We start from the raw sequence: 18,755 nt of genomic DNA, 5'->3' as shown, positions 1-18,755 counted from the left end.
CTCTGTATTTTAATCTCTTGCCTGTTATATATTTTGCAGTTATTTCCCCTTCCCCATTTTGTTTTTTATCTTTTATTTTATGATGTCCTTTCTTATAAATAGTACATGCTATGTAGCCTTTGGAAAACTCTGCTGTACACTTGTAGGAGACTATGAAAAAGGCACATGACATCTTAGAATTATTGGGAAAATAGCTTTGGCCCGAAAGGATCTCAGGTCTCCAGGTCAGATTCTGAGAGCCACAGCTCTCAACCTTCCCACACCTTTGAAAATAATTATATTTACTAAATTTATATCAAAATCTTCTTACTTGAATGTGGTATCTATTTCCTGCTATAACCCTGAATGATGAACCTATCCTGTCTGGATACCAAAGGACAGTCCAAGGGGATGGAGGGAAGGCAGGGGACATGGGATAGGGATAGGGAAGGAGGGAGGAGTGGGGGGAAGAGAGAGAGAGAGAGAGAGAGAGAGAGAGAAAAGAGCAAGTTCTCTTTAGTCCCAGAGGACAGAGCTGTCGCAAACCCATTTAGGGTGCAGACGCACAAACAAAGGCTAGGTGGCGCTCTAGAGCTGGCAGGAGAAGGCCCTGACATTCAGCTTTTCTGAGCCTAACTCATCTCTTATGTTATGGATGCCGAGTCAAGTGCCAGTGGGCCTAGGTGGCCTCACAGTAGAAGCTTAGTATGAGTAATTGGGCCCAGGCTGGATAAGAGAAATGACAGATAGATGTCAGGGGCCCCGGTCAGTGGGAGCCAACGAAATGTTGAGTCATCTGGGACCTTTTTTTGGGGCTCTGATTAGGATGGGAAACACCGGGTCATATGAGTGCAGACTTGCTCATGAATGGTAGCAGGCAAAACAGGTGGACAAGGGACATCTCTCCCAGAGCAGAAGAGGCAGATGACATTGCCCTGGCTGTTTCCTGCTCTCATGAAGATGTGAAAGACACAGCCTTTCCCCAGTTACCCAGATACCTTCTTAGGGAGAGTAACGAGGGGATAGAAGCCTACCTGAGAGACATTTTGTTCCAGGAAGACTGTAGGCATTTCCTAAAGGGACTGTCTAAATGATTAAATCTTGGTGATTGTCAAAGTTAGGTTGGATATTTCGTTCTTTTTTTCTCCATTAACTTCTGGTTGAGTGACATTACTCTAAAGGAAGACCATATTAGTTACAGAAAATATAAAGGAGCTATATTTTTCTCTCCATCTGCACAAAAGTTCGCCATACTGTGGTTTTTTTTTTTATTCCAATACTCTCCTATTTGCAAAGTCAGACTCTCCCTACAGTCCCTAGCCCTCTTGGCATACATCCAATCTCATTAGCGCTCAAAGGTTTTCTTTATAGATGACAGCCCCCATAAATGGTGCCTCCATTTTGTTTACTTATGGCAGCAATTTTTCTGCCTCAAATTCATTTCTTAACCCCAGGGCAGAGTTTCCAGGTGCTGCCTTCCGGCTTGAGCCAAGACTTTGCAGCACCAGACCTGATGTCTTTGGAGTTTAGGCTATGGTCTGATGCATCCCGACAGAGACAAACAATTCTTGATCTTGGAGTGGTTAAATTGTGCTTGGATCCAATCTGCTGAATCGTAGAACTGAATGAGAAATAGATCCACATACACTGGGAGTGGTGGGAGAAGGATAGCCCAATAATTACCTCACTATAATTACCTCACTAATCTCAGCACTGACTTTATATGAGACCTGGGCCAAGTCCCCGTATACCTTGGTTTCTTAGGTGTTCTGTCAAAGGTGGAAAACAATACCTGTCCTACCTATGTAATTATATGGACAGAATTTAGAAGTTTAACTGTAATGGTGGCAGATGTCAAGATTAAAAACAAACCAGGCGGATGGACTTCCAGGCTACAAATCAGGGTCTGGGAAATCTATTTTAGCCAATGTAGTTTCATTCGAAGTAATTTTCTTCATAAAATGCATAATACTTGATTTTATTTTTCCAAGGATGATTGTACACATTTAGCTACTCCATCTTTCCTTCCTTTTCCTACTTCCCCTATGGGATTCAGACAGAAGTTCATCTCAGAATAAAACTCCACAAAACTTTTTTCTAACTAGTTCTTGCTCATGTATTCCCTAAACAGGCATTTTTAAGACAGAGCTTGCCAGAAAGGCAGCTCAATTTTTAGGCACTGGTTTGAAATCAATAATGTGTATTTTTTAAATAACCATTTTAGCTCAGAGAAAAACGTGTGAGTTAGGGGATTGGATTTGGAATAAATCCAAAACTGATTGCAACCTGGGAAAGCATGCTCTTAGGTGAAAATAAGGGAGCAGTGTGATTCTCATTAGCAGAATGACCAGATTTGAAATAACACAGCAAAGAGGAAAGATCTACCCTGTTTAGCTGTCTCTCAGTGCTCTAACCATTAGTGAATATTGATGTGTCTCAATTCTTTGTAACACGGAGCCAGTTCCTCTAATGCCCTAGTGTGAATGAGGCAACCTGGGAGATGTATTTTTTCTTCTGGTCTACAAATCTAGATAAATTAATTTCCTACTTAATAATTAATAAACAGCTAACTACATAAAGACAGGAGCAGAGTTAAGGAAGGCCTCAGGGATTGACTGACTGTGTAGCACAATGACATCCAGAACTGAGGCTGTTTCTCTCTCCTCTGCCAGCGTCAGTGTCCGCTTCATCCTCAGATTCAGAAGGAGATGGGGGCAGCAGTTCCAGACGTCACACCAAACATCGAAACATGTAGATAAAGAAAAGAGAACATTTATTTTGTGCCCTTTATGAGTGCAGAAGCCCTCAAATGACTACTCCTCTGTGTCAGAGTCTGCTTGCTGTCCCCCAATATCTGCCTGCCCCTTCTTCCTCAATAATGAAACCCCAGATTTCTTAGCTGGACACATGACTGCCCAGAATAAAGATTTTATGGCTAGACGTGGCCTTGTACCTGAGTTCTAAGCCCTGGGATCTGAGAAGAGTTGGGAAGGAACTTTAAAGGTGGGGGCAGACTCTTCTTTACCCTTTTCTCCTTTGGCTGGAAGGTGAATGTAATGAGTGCAGCTCGCTGATGATGGTGAAGCGTGAGTGACTTTGAGAATGGTAGGTCTATGCGGCGGAGCAACAAGATAGGAGTGCCCCACTCAATCTGAGCGATGACCTTCTGAGTTCTTGAACATTTTTTTTCTTCTAACCTTTTACTTAAATTCCAGCTAGTTAACATACGAGCTGTATTATTAGTTTTGGGTGTAGAATTTAGTGACTCAACACATCCATACAACAGCCGGCACAACCCTATTGTCTACTCTAGGAGGTAAATCATAGATGAAAACTCTGGTTCTCAAGGGGTCTCACTTTCAGGGGATAGATTGTAGGCTGGGGGGTAAATTTTGTCTTTATAGGCCCCAGGTTCCCTGTAAGAGAATTGTACGGCCCAAAGGAATCTTGCTGGAGAACATTACTTTTATTCTCATTGAATGGTCAAATCGGGGACCTCATTGGCTAAAGACTGAAATGTCCATCCCATGTGTTTTAGTTTGGGTTCCCCCAGAAGCCCACTTAGCGATAAGGACTCAAATACAAGCAGTTTCTTTTTGAGGTGCAGGGCGCAGTGTTAGGGAAGGAAGCATGTGAGACAGGAAGGGAAGGAAGCTTAGAAAGGGTGTGTTGTCAACCCAAATGGCACCAAGGGCACTGGAACTAGGAAGAAGATAGAATCCCTCCCTCTGAGTTATCCTACCTGATCCCCTCTCTGAGGGAGAGCAAAATATCTATACATCATCTCCTGGAACTCATTGGTTTAGGACACTTGGGGAAGGTGTAGTAGAGAGATCATATACCCACTGTGAAGTGCTGAGGCCTGAGGGATAGGAGTAGGGCCCTGGGAGCTTCTGTGATGTGGTATATATTCAAAGGGGGTTATTTGCATGCCCATCCAGTAATACCTGCCTTTGTATATACCAGCGAAAGTAGGACATCAGACCAGGAATGAATAGATGGATTATATCCTACACTGGAGAACTGTTTCAGAAGCTTACATAATTTTTAAGCTGAAAGGGGCCTTGGAGGGAAACCAGTTCCATTTCTTCATTTTGCTAGTGAAACACTGAGGCTCTAGGGGCTGCCTGTGGTTACAGAGCACTTAGGTGCAACACCAGGCAAATGCCCACGTCTTCTGACTTTGTGCAATGTAGAATTGGCCTTGAGAGGTGGGCAGCAGAAGACTTTTCTCTCCCCAAATCGCCACTTAACTCCTTCTCCTCTTCTTTTATAAGGACAATTGATTTAAAAAAAATATTATGCAAAGACAGCTTCAAACTCCCCCTCCCCCATTCAAGCTACATGACAGTCCTATGCCCTTCCAACATAGACATTCCAGAGCATGTCTTGGTCTAGGACCCTAGAATTTTTAACACTCTGGTTAAGAAGAAAATAGGAGGTGGCTTAGGTTAAACAAAGTTAACAGAAAGAGCTTCTCTGAAGTTATTTAAGCATTAAACTGCATTTGAGAACTGTTGAGAAAACTTGCAGGAAAGAAAAAGGCAAAAACTAGTTTACACCTGAGCAGGCGTTTATTCTGTTGAACTGACTATAGTCAGCAGCCGTCTCAACATGTGGAACTGTGATGACCGGGTTCTTGCTTTTAAAAGGGTTTTGCCATGTAAGTTGGAACAAGTTGGTCTGGTAGTTGTTCTTTTTTTTTATTACAAAGTGATGATAACATCTCTCTTGTAGACAGGCTTTACTCGTCAAAACCGCTGCCTCCACTGGCTTTTAACTGGATCCTTGTGAGGTGGGTCAGGCCCATAGACATTCTTATCCCCATTTTAGAGCCTGCTTCTCCCTCTCCCTGCTGCATCCCCCTGCTAGTACTCTCTCTCTGTAAAATAAATAAATTAAATCTTAAAAAAAAAAAACAAAACTATTTCCACCCATTCCCTTCCTCCACTTTATTGTCAACAAAAAGACCAGAGTGAATCTTTTGAAATGCAAATTAGATAAGGAAATTCTCCTCAAAGCCCCCTAGTGGCTTCCCATCCACCCAAATCCAATGTCCTCACTGTTGCCTACAGAATCCTACAGGACCTGGCCCTTAGCCATCTCTGCAATGTCTTTCCCTCCCCCTCTCCTCTTGCTTTCTCTGTTCTGGCTACTTTGTCTTCTTTGCCACATCTCAGTCTGAGCAAGTTCCTGCCTCAGCCTCTTCACATTTATTTATTTATTTATTTATCTTTAAAGATTTTTATTTATTTATTTGACAGAGACACAGCGAGAGAGGGAACACAAGCAGGAGTGGGGGAGGGAGAAGCAGGCTTCTGGCAGAGCAGGGAGCCTGATGGGGGGGGGGGGGGGAGGGACTTGATCCCAGGACCCTGGGCCCAAGACAGATGCTTAACGACTGAGCCACCCACATGCCCCAGCCTCTTCACATTTAATGTTCCCTCTTCCTGGAAAAAAATTTCCTTCAGATTCACTGCCTGGTTCACTCCCTCACTTCCTTTGGGTTTGTGCTGAAATATTACCTTACCCATCCCCTTCCCAACCTCCTGTATATCAGTGTGTGATGCATCTATTAATTTCCTATTAATTCAAGCAACAGATGCTCTATCAGTATTTAAGATGGTTAGTAAATTATAATAAAAAGAACAGCTTACATGCCATGAATTTTGCTTTCCCTGGTGGGTGGCAATCTATCTTCTTGGTATACTCTGTCGCCTGCAATAGATCTTAGCTCAGATGATGCCTCCAGCAAGAAATCTTCCTTGATCAGTCAGGGCAGAAGTGATTCTTCACTTCTCAGTGATCAATTTGTACCATTCCCTTTTCCCTTGCATTGTTGTTTTTATAAGTATCTTCTCTTAAACATAATAAGACATCGGACATATCATGTACAACTTTATATAATGCAATATTTGTAGGACAACCTCTCTTGTAATCCACTTTAGATATTTAGGAAAAGTTACATACGCAAGTTACATATACATACATATTCAAGTTGTATAAATGAATTCACATTGATGAGTAAGTGTTATTTGGGATGGGTCATAGAGCCCAGAACCCAAAATCTCAGAGTTAGTATTTTCAAGGCAAAATTAGGTGGAGGAGACAAATGAAAATATTAAACTACAAAAGTCAATTAAATGTATAATAAAAAAAAGACTATATGAATATAAGGCTGAATTGTATGGAGCTATCTCCATGGGTCCACAGATCTATGTCATATAAATATGACAAACTGACATATTTATAAAGAGTTTTGGTAAGAAGTGGTGGTCATTTCTTCTTACTTCTTTACAGTAATTCTATGTTTCTTATTTTCTCTATGCTTTTGTTTACTATGTCTTAGAAATATTAGTAACAAAATAATTTTCCTGTGCTATAGAGAAGAAAGACTTGTATATTGCAGTTCTTTTTGGACTATCATGGTAGTTCTATATTGATGTAATTTTTTGTGATCATGGTACTTTAAGTTTGATTGTCTTGTGTGGAAAAGCCTCAGGCACTGACCTAAGTCCTTTTTCACTTAATTCTTAAAACAGCCCTATGGGGCAGGTAGGTATTAGTTAATCACATCATGTTACTCTCATGTTTAAAAACACTCTAATGGCTCCCCATTTCACTTACAGGAACCTCAAACTCTTACTGTTGTTATGGGACCCACCCGCCAGGACCCTGTCCATTTCTTCCACTCCGTCTCTTATCAACTCTTTTCACCTTGCTTCACGCTATATGGCCTGGTCTCCATCTGTCCTTGAACATGCCTAAACAAGCTGCTTCCTGACTTGCCCTGCTGTTCCTTCTGCCTGGAATGCTGTAATCAGATCTTTCAGTGACTATCTCTTTGTCCTCATTAAGTTTCACCTTAAATTTTAGTTTCTCATTAGACTTTTGTTTTAAGAAGAAATAGCAACCAAAAACCCTTTGTATGGGGTTGTCAGATTTAGCAAGTAAAAAATACAAAACCCAGTTAAACTTGAATATCAGATAAGCAACAAATGGCATTTTAGTGTGTGGTGTACAAATTCTGGACATACCTATACTCAAAGAGTATCTGCAATTTAAACTTAACTGGATGTCCTGCAATTTATCTGGCAACCCTACCTCCAGAGCCACTCTGTTATGGTACCCTGTTTAATTTTCTTCATGGGACTTTTCTTTTTAGAAATTGTTTACTGTTCGACTCTCCTACCGGAAGATGGGCTCCATGAGAGTGGGGCCCTGTCTGCCCTGTTCACAGCTTCATCCTCACAGCCTCTCATATTGCCTGACACATAGTAGGTGCTCAATAAATATTTGTTAAGTATTTGTTATAAAGATTAAAAAAAAAAAGACTAAAAAGCCAGGATGGTAAGATCTCGAGGGCATACTGTTAGCTAGAGGAGACTGGAATCAGACAGTATGGTGCCAAAGCCCAGGGAACTCTTCCGTGTTTTCCACATTTAATGGTGTGGAGGGCAGTGGACGAGGGAAGGGACACGGTGTCACCTGCTTTTCAAGAAGCACTCTTAGTAGAATCGGAAGACCCTTGGATCAGTAGATTTAGGGAGAAGCAAGGTCTGAACGAGGAAAACAAACCCTTTTCCATTTGCCTTGCAACGAAGCAAAGGAAGTAAATGCACTTGGATTTAAACAAGATTCTCTGCGTTTGGAATGGTGTGAGAGGTAGTGGACATCCTCCACATCCTCGTCCACCATAAACTCCCTGCAACTTTAGGGCTGGCTAATTTACGGTCAGACTCCGGAAACCTCTAGACGTGGATCACAAAAGGAACTACCGGTGTACATGCAAATAAAGAGCAAGGAGGCTGGATGGGATGAAGTCAAGACAGAAGAAATCAAACTCTCTTGTTGGATCCAGGACACGAAACGGGGCGGGAGCATCAGTGTTCAGCCCCAGAATTCGGTCAGGTTCACCTTTCGGTATGGACGCTCTGTGCCCCACAGGACCCACCCAAGGCGCATAATCTTCTCTCTAGCTCACTTCATTGGACCAAGACACTAGCCGGCGCGCGCGTCCAGCCATCGGCCCAAAGAGAGCTACGTGGGGAGCTGTGGCCAGATCCTGGGGAGCAACCTGGCGCTGGTCCCTACCCATCTCCACCCGGCCCTCGCCTGCCCACCCTCCCACCCAGGAGCTGGAGGATGGTCCCGGGGTGCTCCCGCGGGGCTGCTGGTCGCGCCTGTCTTCAGCCTGATCCGCCCTGTTGTGTGAGTGGCGCGCGCGCCCAGTTGGGAGGCAGCCGCCCCCGCCGCTGACAGGTGCTGCCCTGAGGGCGCAGGGTGCGGTCCCTGGCGCAGCTGGACGCGCACGCTCGTGCGCTTGTAGCTTCTCCAGCCCAGAGCCCGCGAGGAGAGGGAGCCAGGGCGCGGCCTGGGGGACTCCAGGGGACTGGAGCTGCGGAGCTCGGAGCTAGAAACTTTGCGGGAGCGGCGGCAGGGATTCGGTGGCAGCGCCAGCCCACCCCGGCAGGTGCAGGAGGAAGAGGCGGCGCCGGAGTCCGGCGGCCGAAGAGCCTTGGAGGCGGCGGCGGCGGCGGCTTTGCCTCGCGCTGTCCTGAAGCCGCCGGGCACTCCCGGCTTCTGCTGCTGCGTCCGTCGCCGCCGCCACCGCGGGGCTCCTGGAGGAGGTGCAGCCGGAGAGGGCGGAGGAGAAGAAGGAAGAGGAGGAGGTGGAGGAGGAGTGGAGAGGAGGAGCAGGGGGTGGAGGATGGAGCCCCGGGCAGCCGCGGCGGGGTCGCCCGAGCCTGCGGCGGCGTCCTCCTCCTTCCAGGCCCGGCTCTGGAAGAACCTGCAGCTGGGGGTGGGCAAGAGCAAGGGCAGCGGGGGCGGGCGCGCAGGGGGCCCAGAGCGCCGCACTGCGGACACCCCATCGCCCTCCCCGCCACTCCCGGGGGGCAGGCGGGACGCACTGGCCGGCGTGGGTGGCGCGGGCAGCAGGTGGAGCGGCTTCAAGAAGCGCAAGCAAGTGCTGGACCGCGTCTTCTCCTCCTCCCAGCCCAACCTGTGCTGCTCCTCGCCGGAGCCTCTCGAGCCCGGCGGCGCCGGCAGAACCGAGCAGGGGTCCACCCTGCGCCGCCGGATCCGTGAGCATTTGCTCCCCGCGGGAAAGGGGCCGGCGACGACCGGGGGAGCAGAGGGAGGGACGCCTCCTGGCGGACGCTCCCCGGACTCGGCTCCCTCTTCGTCCTCCGCCTCATCCTCCCTGTCCTCCTCGCCCCAGCCGCCCGCGAGGGGGGACCGCGCCCGAGATGAGGGTGCACGGCGTCGGGGCCCCGAGGCGCACTTGTGCCATCAAAAGAGTTCATCCCTGCCGGGCACTGCGTGCCTGGAGCAGCTGCTGGACCCGCCGCCGCCTCCCGCAGAGCCACCTCAGAGCCCGGTGCAGCCGCGGACCCCGGAGAAGGGCGAGGAGCTCGGCAGCAGCCAGGTGAGCGACCGGTGTGCGCGGCGGGAGACTAGGTGCGCGGGACACGCCTCCGGCTTCGGGCAGTCGCTACCCGGGGAGACGCGGGGGGAGTGGAGGTGCTACCAAGTAAATCAAATAGTGAAAAGAAAACAGTCCCGATCCTGCTCAGTAAAGATACAGTTCTGACTTGCACCCTGACGTTACTTTTGGTAGAAATAACCCCTACTACCAGAAGCTCTTTGGGTAGCTCTATGCGTTGCCAATGAAAATGGAACTATTAATAGTAGCCAAATGAGAGAGGAATAAAGTTAGACATAAAATGGGTACTTTTTTGGGGGGTCTCCTAGAAGGGCTGTCTTAGCTAAGTCTCACCTCTAAAGAAAAAGAAATCCAGCAACTTAAAAAAAAAAATTACAGCCATGTATGAGGGTGCGGAGGGGCCACCATTGGAAACAACTAGAAACAAATGGCTTGCGGGAAGGAACAGTAATGCGGGGAGGTGAATCGTTGGTAAACGTGAGGCCGTTTATTGGGGAAACGCTTAAAGCAGAAGTCTGCTTGTTTTCTCGCACTCCCTTCTTCAAAGTTCCGGCTGCAAGTCGATCGCTGCCCAACAAGTGGACTGCGTGAGCGTCTCAGCTGAGTTAGTCAGACTCGCTCCTATGGCCTTTTCCAAGTTTCAGTAGTCATCTGAAGCGGTTGCGTCTCAAGTATGCTGCTTTATGTACATCGTGTTGCCTCTTTGTTCAGGCAAGAGTTAAGTTTGGTCCGACAAGAGTCAAGTAAAAATGAACTTGTAGGATTCTTAAGGCGTTCCACTGAGCAGCTGCTTTTACTCCCTCGGTTTTGGAGAGGAGTTGCGCTCCTTTTGTTAATACTTAAAAATTGTGTTAATGCTAGCAAGTATTTTGAAAGTTCCAGTCTATCAGTGACCTCAAAGAACTCTTTTCCTCCAATACATCTTAGCTTATTTAAATTCTCCTGATTTTGACTCTAATTAGTCTTTAATTAATTTAAAGGTTAATCTTTAATTAGATTAAAATTTGAGCTACATAACCTTAAGGCCATGTTTTGAACAGCAAGATACAGGAATAGATGGCCTGTCAATTGAAAATTTTTATCGTTTGTTAGCTAATTACTGTGGTTTCAGAAAACAAGCCAGAATACAGGTGGGTAACCTGATGTTATTGATGCCCTAGAAGACACCTGATGTTCTAGAAAAAGTTCCTATTCGGAGAAGAGTAGGTAGAGATAACATTGACAAAGAGTCTAAATAACTCTACTTTTCCTTTTATCTTGAAAGGTAACTGAATAGAACTCCTGTTTCTGGCTTCAAAAGTAAAAAGTGTTTTTAAAAGGATGTTTTAAATTCAGTGTAGAGGAATGCTATATATTTTAATAGAATTTACTTTTGAATGTGTACATAAATCTAAGGTATAAGAACTTCAGAGTTGGGGTACTGTTTACATTTGTTTTTATTAACTTCTATGATCAGGAATAATACAACAACCAATAATTGAATTATTCTGAAGGTAGATATATTACTAAACCCCCCAAATTCTTTGCAGTTCATCGAACCAAGATTCTCAAAGCAAAAGCAGAGAATTCTGAATGAATCTTTGTTAGTTTTTACCAAAAAGTTTTCTGACACTATCAAGCTTTAAAAAATACTGCCATGTAATTATGAATTTTGTATACCAAAGACCTCAGCCTGTTTTGGAGAGCACATTACACTAACATTGTGTGTGCCCTCACCATATGCCTTTACAGCCTTACTGGATTAGAGCCTCCCAGCACCCCTACAGGACAGAAGTTCTTGTTGCCATTTTATGGATTAGGAGACTGATGCTCAAAGACATTAAATAACCTTTCTAGGGTCACATGGTTAATAAATGACCAAGGTTTTACACTAAAATTCTCCAGAGTCTTTTTACATTACCATAAGCCTTTGACAACTTTTAGAGCTTGTGTGTTTCTGAGATGACTTCAGTCCTAAGATTAATGCTTGCAAGTTTACATACATTCTGGGGGGTTTCCCCCCTTCCTAGGATCAGTTTCATGATGTATTAGCTATATTAATTTGTTCTTTTCTCTGTGATACATTATTTCATGACTATGACATCACATTTACAAGTGACATTATTAATTATACCATCTAAAGAAGCTTTTCCTTATAAGGAACCAGCATTTCAACAAAGACATAAAAGGAATAACAAAGCTAAAACGCCTTTCAAAGAATAGGTGAAAAGTGGGGTGTAGGCAGAACAGTAGCCCCGAGGGGCTTGGTTGAGGCCACAAACAGTCCTAGGAAGAGGCACCATTGCTGGGTTCCTGCATCTGCTGCTCATGGAGTCTGTTCCTTGAGAAGTGGACAGCCTTCTGTTAGGAGTCACAAATCTGGCTTTCAGCAGCACTCTCTCGCCAGTGCAGAAGCAGGATTCCTTGGTCCTCCCATGGCCCCTCTGCCCAATTCCTAGAGCCCAGCTGGCTCACCTTGTGATGAAGAAGAGGAAGAAATAGAGTTGGAAGCTGGAAGTAGAAGAGGACTTCCTGAGTTGTCCAAGAGTAGGTTGAGCTTCATGCACCCTTGCAAGCTTCCTGCATCACTCAGAAATCTTTCCTTGCTCCCCCAGGCCCTGGCCTCACAACATACTTGGGCTGGGGTAGGGAGAGTGTGGCATGTGCAGATCCCTGTGTTGTACACCAAGCCAAATAGGTACACATGAAAGCAAAGGCAATAAGAGCACTGAATACATCTCCAGATTGCCTAGATAAAAAGAACTTTCTTTCAGGGAAGAAAGAAAATTCATTGCAAAAATAATGCAAATGTCTCAGTTTTTCTCTGCTTGATCCTGGCATTAGCCCTGTTCTCCAACATCTCCCTACCTCTCCATTTCCTCCCTGCAGCTCAGCATGAGGCCACAACAACATATGTGCATAAACTCTGACTCTGGGTGGAGGTGTTAAGCAAAAGCAAAAGCAAGAAAACAAAACAAAACAAAACATAAAAAAACAACTACATCAGTTTGAACTGCTGGGGGAAAGAGATTTGGAAATCACTGAACTACAATGATTAACACTGACAAACCATGCTGCCTCCCATCTCCCTCTTGCTACTCTGTGGTCTTCAGCCCGATATACCTCTGAAAGGCACTTTAACAGAGTTAATAATGTCTTGTTGTTAGGGCATGTACATTATTCAAAATGTTCTGCTTTGAGAAAAAGAAAAAAAAAAAACATTTCTTCCCACTGATTCTAGTTCACGTGCTTGGCCATATTGTCATACCAGATGCATTTCATTTTCTGCAACACAGTTGGGAAAGATGCTTTCTGAATTTGTGTGCATATCAAAAATATGCCAATTTTATGTATTCTGTCTTGATGAGTTACTAAAATTATATTTTGCTAGAATCAGGAAGCCAGTATTTTAAGATAAAGAGTGAAGAATGAATATGTCCCATTTTTTTAGGGCTTTAACAAAAATGTGAAGTTTATGAATGTTAAACTTTTATTGTTTTTTCTTTTAAATTCATGTTGTTAAAATTGCTTCCATAGGGAAGCAAAAAAATTTTTGTAAAAAACGTGGCCACATTATTCAGGGTATGATAGAAATGTTTCAAAACATAGTAAGAGGAATATTCATTCATTGGGATAAAATTCCTAAGATACATCTGTAAGCTCCAACAAAAAGTAGAAAAATATTTTCTAAGATGAAGTCTATACATGAAGTGCAGCTTGGTTCATTAATTATCTGACCTTTTAGAGAAAGCTTATGTTTTCAAAAATGACTTAAAAATGTGATTTGGGTTAATTTTTGCTATTTCCCAGGTGTCCTTAATATTACTTGAAAGGACATAACTTAATCTTGGGGAAGACACAAATGTAAAGAAATGTAATTCCTAATGTGAATGGCTTAAAATCACCAAAAAACGAACACTCTCAAAAACAAGCCCTAAAAGCAATGTTAATAACTTTTTCCAAGCTTTTTCAAAGTGAGAGAGGAAGGATGAGATCTTAGGACATTTTGGAACAGGGCATGAAGTTTGATGTGTGATAGCATTCTAAAAAATACTGGGATCATCAGCTTATTGCAGAGGAAGAGAGTAAACAGTGACAGGCTTACTTTGGAGTGGAATTATTTTCCTATGACTTTTATGTTCTATCCTGTGTATCTGGAAGATTTGAGTACAGCTATGCATCTTGGGTATATGGAAATGTTATCGAGTAAATATTATGGGAGCTCAATAAGCCCTAGCAATTGCTAGTGTATTATAGTATAACTGTATTAAAGTTTTGCCACTGCCAAAATCACAAATAAGCGCGTAGCTGAAAAAAAATTAATGGGAACTTTGCTGGTCCTCCTCATTTAAGATGTAAATTATTTTACTTGCATGGGTGGCAAAAGTAGCCTCAGATTAACCAAGGTGGTACTGGTGACATCATAATTTCACAGAGTAATGAAAAGAACTTATATTACTTTTGGCAAGTGTGGGCACATTATTCTGGAAAAGTGAAATAAATACTTAGAGAAAATAGGATTAATAGATTCATAAAGATAATAGGATAAGCACTCTCCCTTTTTTCTTTTGCCCCGTCATTTGGAAATAAGGGATGATTTCACAAAATTAAAGGTTAATAATATATCTTTTGTAACTCAGAAACGTAGTGTGGTTTCTTGGCTCGTGATGGTTATCAAAATGTTGGTCAACTCTAGACTGACGAAGAGTAAATAGTCTGATAATTTTGTAAGCATTGACAAAATCTGCATATTCTGAAGTTAGGTCGTGTATTTTCTTGTTAATTCATACCATTTGCAGTGTCATAGTCCTATGTTTTAGACAAACAGAAATGACGTTTTTGAATCCTGAAACGTTTTGGTTTGACTTCTTTTTTTTTTTTTCCTGGAAAACTAACTAAACATGATATATTTCCTTGCCTCAATAAGCCAAGAGTCCTAAATAAACCTGCTCTTGGTAACTGAGGCTTATTGTTTGAAAACTGGCTTTTTTGTTTGTTTAATGTGAATGAAGTAAATATTGTGCTAGAACTTGCTTTAGATAAACTTGTTTGTTTTTCATAAAATTATGGTATGGTATCTATAGAGGACAAGTTTATCTTTCTATAAAGTTAATTATTGAAAGGTGTGAGGCACCCTTCCTCATGTCATTTTTTTCTGTTGCCAAATAATCTCTACTGTTTTTATTGGTGATTTTTGATTTGTTGGAACTGTCGACAATCACACTTTCTTTTTCCCTGCAAGATTAGCTTTATGTGCCATTTTGCTTTCTTTGTCACTGTCAACCATTTCTTCCAACTAACATTGCTTTTTATAAATCAGATGTGGAAAGTGATGACTATCCCTCAACAACTGAAGATTTTATGCAAATAGTTTCCCCCTCCAATGTAGACCAGTTTCTTACATGAGAATTTTTTTTTCAGCGGACTATCAGGCCATGATTTTCCTCATGTTTCCAGATATATTTGTCTTTAACATCAATCTGAATGCAAGCAACACAAAAAAACCCTATATTTTCAATACAATGAGATTTAAAAGTCCTGCATACTGTCTTCTTAGAGAACAATAGTCCTGTGAAGTCTTTTGAGATATTTTATACCAGCCTGATTTCTCATCCTTTTGGGAAAAATTATAACACATGATAGACAAATGGACCTCTGGATGTGTTGGGATCAATGCGTCTTCCTAATCTCACAGGTTTTATCAGTGAGGCCCCGTCAGTATGAGCAACTCACCCTATTTTGCTTAAGCCTGGCTCTCTTCACCAGCACTGCTAGAGTAGAATTTGGCAAGCCTTAGTACAATCGACCTGTCTAATCAGCATTGTAGAGGGAAGACTACTCACTAAGTGGTTGCTGAGTGAATGAAGGGATGAATGGAAGGGCTAGAGCTATTCAGAAGTTCTCTGGAAACGTTTCAAAAGCACTTTTAGTTATATAATGATGTTCCTGCCTTCTTGTTTCCAAGTCCTTTTAAGTCTGGCAGATGTATCTGACCTTCTCCTCTTCCCTAGCTGGTGGCTTGGCTTTTCTCAGCCTGTACTTCAGTTCTTGTTCGTGCCGGCGGGTGTGAGGGGAGGACATGACACCTACTAACTGGCCACCATATTGTATTCACGTGGAGGATGGAGGAGTGATTTCTACTTCTGAGGTCTCTGGCTCAGGGATGCATTTCTTGGTGCCAATCTCTGACTCTGGGTACCCTTTTTTGGCACCCAGGTCTCCTTTTCTGACCCCTGATGTTGCACCCCCACATCTGGATTCCAACACCTTGCTGACATAGTCTTACTCACTTATGATCTCTAAGTCTTGATCTCTGCTTGGATCTTAGCTCAAGCTAATGTCCTGCCTGCATCACTGTCACTTCTCCTCAAACCCATCCCCTTGAACCAGATTAAAATCCAAGCCTCGATCCAGAATCCTGTCCTCACTAGCCTGGTCCACTCTGTTGCCTCTTGAATGCCAAGTGTGTGAACTCTGGGTCAGACATTTGGTCAATTGCTTTTCACAGTGACCACATGTCTAATGCTGAGCCTATTTAGGAAACGCTAAAGCCTCCCTCCAGAAAATCTGCATTGCCAGTTAATTACATTTGCCTATAAAGGATGTCTTTATACCTGGAGTGCTAGACTACAGCTGATCTTTTTGGGGAGCACTGTTCATTGTCTCTGTGATCCTGCTTCCTTCCATCCTAATTTGAAGTCCTCACCATGTCTAGTCTTTAACGTAATCACCCTTTTCATCAGTCCTGCCTGCTTTCCTCTTTCCCGTTAAAATTCTCTCTCCCTCTCTCTACTTGCAAGATCATTTTCATAGTGAATCATTAAGCATCTGGAGCTGTGCTGTCTCAGATGGAGCCACTAGCCACACTTGGCTCTTGAATGCTGGAAATACAGCAAATTTGAATTGAGATGTGCTGTAAGTGTTCGATGCACACTGGATTGTGAAGGCTTAGCACAAAGAAAAGAAGGTAAAATATCTCATTATTAATTTTGTATGGTGCTTGTACATTAAAATAATATTTTGGGTATGTTGGATTAAATGGAATATATTATTAAAGTTCCTTTCCATTTTTTAAAAAAATATGACTACCTGAATATTTAAAATTATGTACGTGGCTCACATTTTTATTTCTAGCGGACCGCACTGATCTAGGACAGGGATTCAAACTTCACTGTGCACAGGGACCATCCAAGAAAAGAAAATGAGCAGAGAGGGTTTGATGGGGTTCGTGGTGAATGAGGGAGCTCTTGCCCCATTGAAGGGCAGCTGCTCTTCAGCTTCAACGGGTTATTGTCATATCGTGAAAGAGGCATTGTTGCCAGAATTTCTGGATTCTTTAATACAAGCCAGAAACCTGGATTTTCATGTGAAATCCCCAGGTTCTTGAACTTTTGGCAAATTATTTGAAAAAAATTTTTTAAACTATAGTCCAAATAAAATATATCTCTGGGCTGAGTTTAGCTATCAGTTTGAACTTCTGGCTCAGAGAGCTCAGGTCTGATTTCTCCTTTCCTCTCCCAGTGCCAGGCATATGTTATCTGGGACATAGGAGGTGTCAATGCATTTTACAAAATAATGGAATCAGGAGTGGTGGAATTGAAGCCAGAATGCAGTGGGCTGAGGGGTGTGAGAAAGAGGAGCCGGGGACAGGGAAAGAAGCCAAGCAGTTTGGCTCTTTAGGGGATAAAAGAAAGTGGTAGTAGGAGGGCAGGAACCATGTTGGGATGGGCCCTTTGGAAGATTTTTGGTTTTTTAATGGGTATCACCTGAGTGGGTTAATAAGTAGGAGCCTATGGAGAGGGAGAGGTTGACATTTAAGGAGAACAGGGGGATAAAGGAAGGGGTGAGCTAACTCAGGGCATGGGTCAGAGTGGGCCCCAGAGTCTAGGGGAGGTGGTAGCCTTAGCCAGAAGAAGGGTTCCTCTTCCATTGCAAACGGAAGGAGACACTGTGGGCATGGATGCAGGTAAGCAGTAGGTTTGGTATCAGCAATTTAGGGGTTTTCCCACCTGATGGCTTCTGCCTTGTTTTGGAGTGGTTAGGATTTGGCCACAGGGAGATGGTGGTGGTGGCAGGGCAGGGCGGGGGGGGGGGGGGGGGGCGGGGGGGGTTACTGCCACAGCCATGGATGTGAGTAAGTGTGCTGTGTATTCAAAACATGGGAGTCAGTGATGGGTCTGAGGCCTGCGGTTCAGGAAGGAGGGTATGGGAAGTAGAGGTGGAGATGAAGCTGTGGCCAGACTGGGGGGCCGAGCAGTGCATCCAGGGCAGCTGTAGGGAACCTTGGAGGCATCTGAGCAGGAGAGACAGAGTCAAGTGAGCATCAGAAGGAGAAGTTAGCAGCAGAGACCACAAGAGTCCTAGCGGGAGCCTGAAGCTGGGCAATCACCTGACCTTGGGGATGGGAAGAGAGGAGATTTGAAAGACCAGGGATTTGCTGAACCTTCAAGGAAAGGGAGAGTGGAAGGAAGTAATCACACCACGTTTTCCCCTTTACTTATGTCTTTGGTTTTTCTTGGTTATGTTAAAAAAATGCTTTTATTGAAAAGTCTTTCTCTGGGGAAGGTTGAGTTTTGAATTTGCATTTATGGTGGAGGGTGCCAGGCTCCTGAGCACCAGATTGTCACCTATTTACCGCAATAGCTCATATTCTTTATAGTTATTTTGAATTCTTCCTGAATGAAATAGTTTTCCTTTTCTCTGCAGCATTAGACACTGAAAATAGTGTTGGTGGGGTAAGAGAAAGGGTAAAACAGGTTTAACATGTTTGTTAAAATCAGGTAAAACAAGAAAACCTCCCACATGACTCGGTTTCATAGATTCTTATGGACCTGATTGATGTCAGAGTGGCTAAATATTTGGAGAAATAGTTAAAATGAAAAGTTTTAGAATCTATGGGCTCTGTTGGAAATTTTCATTCTTGAGGCATTTTGTGCCTCAAACATATTAAAATATGCTTTCTTTCTCAGACGAAAGATTGATCTGTGCATGGCAAATGATCAATTTCTGAAAATTGCAAATAGATATCTTCTCAAAATAGAAACCATATTCTATCTAGACCCTTAAGCCATATTTGGCTCCTGTTCTTTTATTGAAATGTAAAATAGCTTTTCATAACAGAAAAATTCAGCATTTCTATAGTTGCTTTTAAATAGTATTTTCACCACACCAAATTAGAAGTCTGAGTGTTTTCCTAAAGTATCTTTTGAGATTGGAATAGATTTTGGAGAGAGGATCTCTGTCACTACAGAGCTGTTGCCAAGCCTCATGCTTCCTAGAGGTGGGAAACCCTGACTCAGCATGCCCTCCCCCCACCCCCGCACCTTCCCCATCTCCTTTTTTTGTTTCC

The 18,755-nt window shown here is 43.4% G+C and overlaps 1 protein-coding gene across 1 annotated transcript in view; it reads left to right on the top strand.

Moving 5' to 3' along the window:
• The first annotated feature begins 8,689 nt into the window (after nucleotides 1-8,689).
• Nucleotides 8,690-18,755, top strand: part of MCTP1 (multiple C2 and transmembrane domain containing 1) — a 512,403-nt gene continuing 502,337 nt past the window's right edge. The window contains exon 1 of the mRNA XM_044916766.1: nucleotides 8,690-9,409. Coding sequence (XP_044772701.1) covers nucleotides 8,690-9,409 — 720 coding nt within the window. The remainder of the gene's footprint in view (nucleotides 9,410-18,755) is intronic.

This window comes from Neomonachus schauinslandi, chromosome 7 (assembly GCF_002201575.2).
Source record: "Neomonachus schauinslandi chromosome 7, ASM220157v2, whole genome shotgun sequence".
NCBI classification, from domain to species: Eukaryota; Metazoa; Chordata; class Mammalia; order Carnivora; family Phocidae; genus Neomonachus; species Neomonachus schauinslandi.
This window is presented reverse-complemented; position numbering and strand designations above follow the sequence as displayed.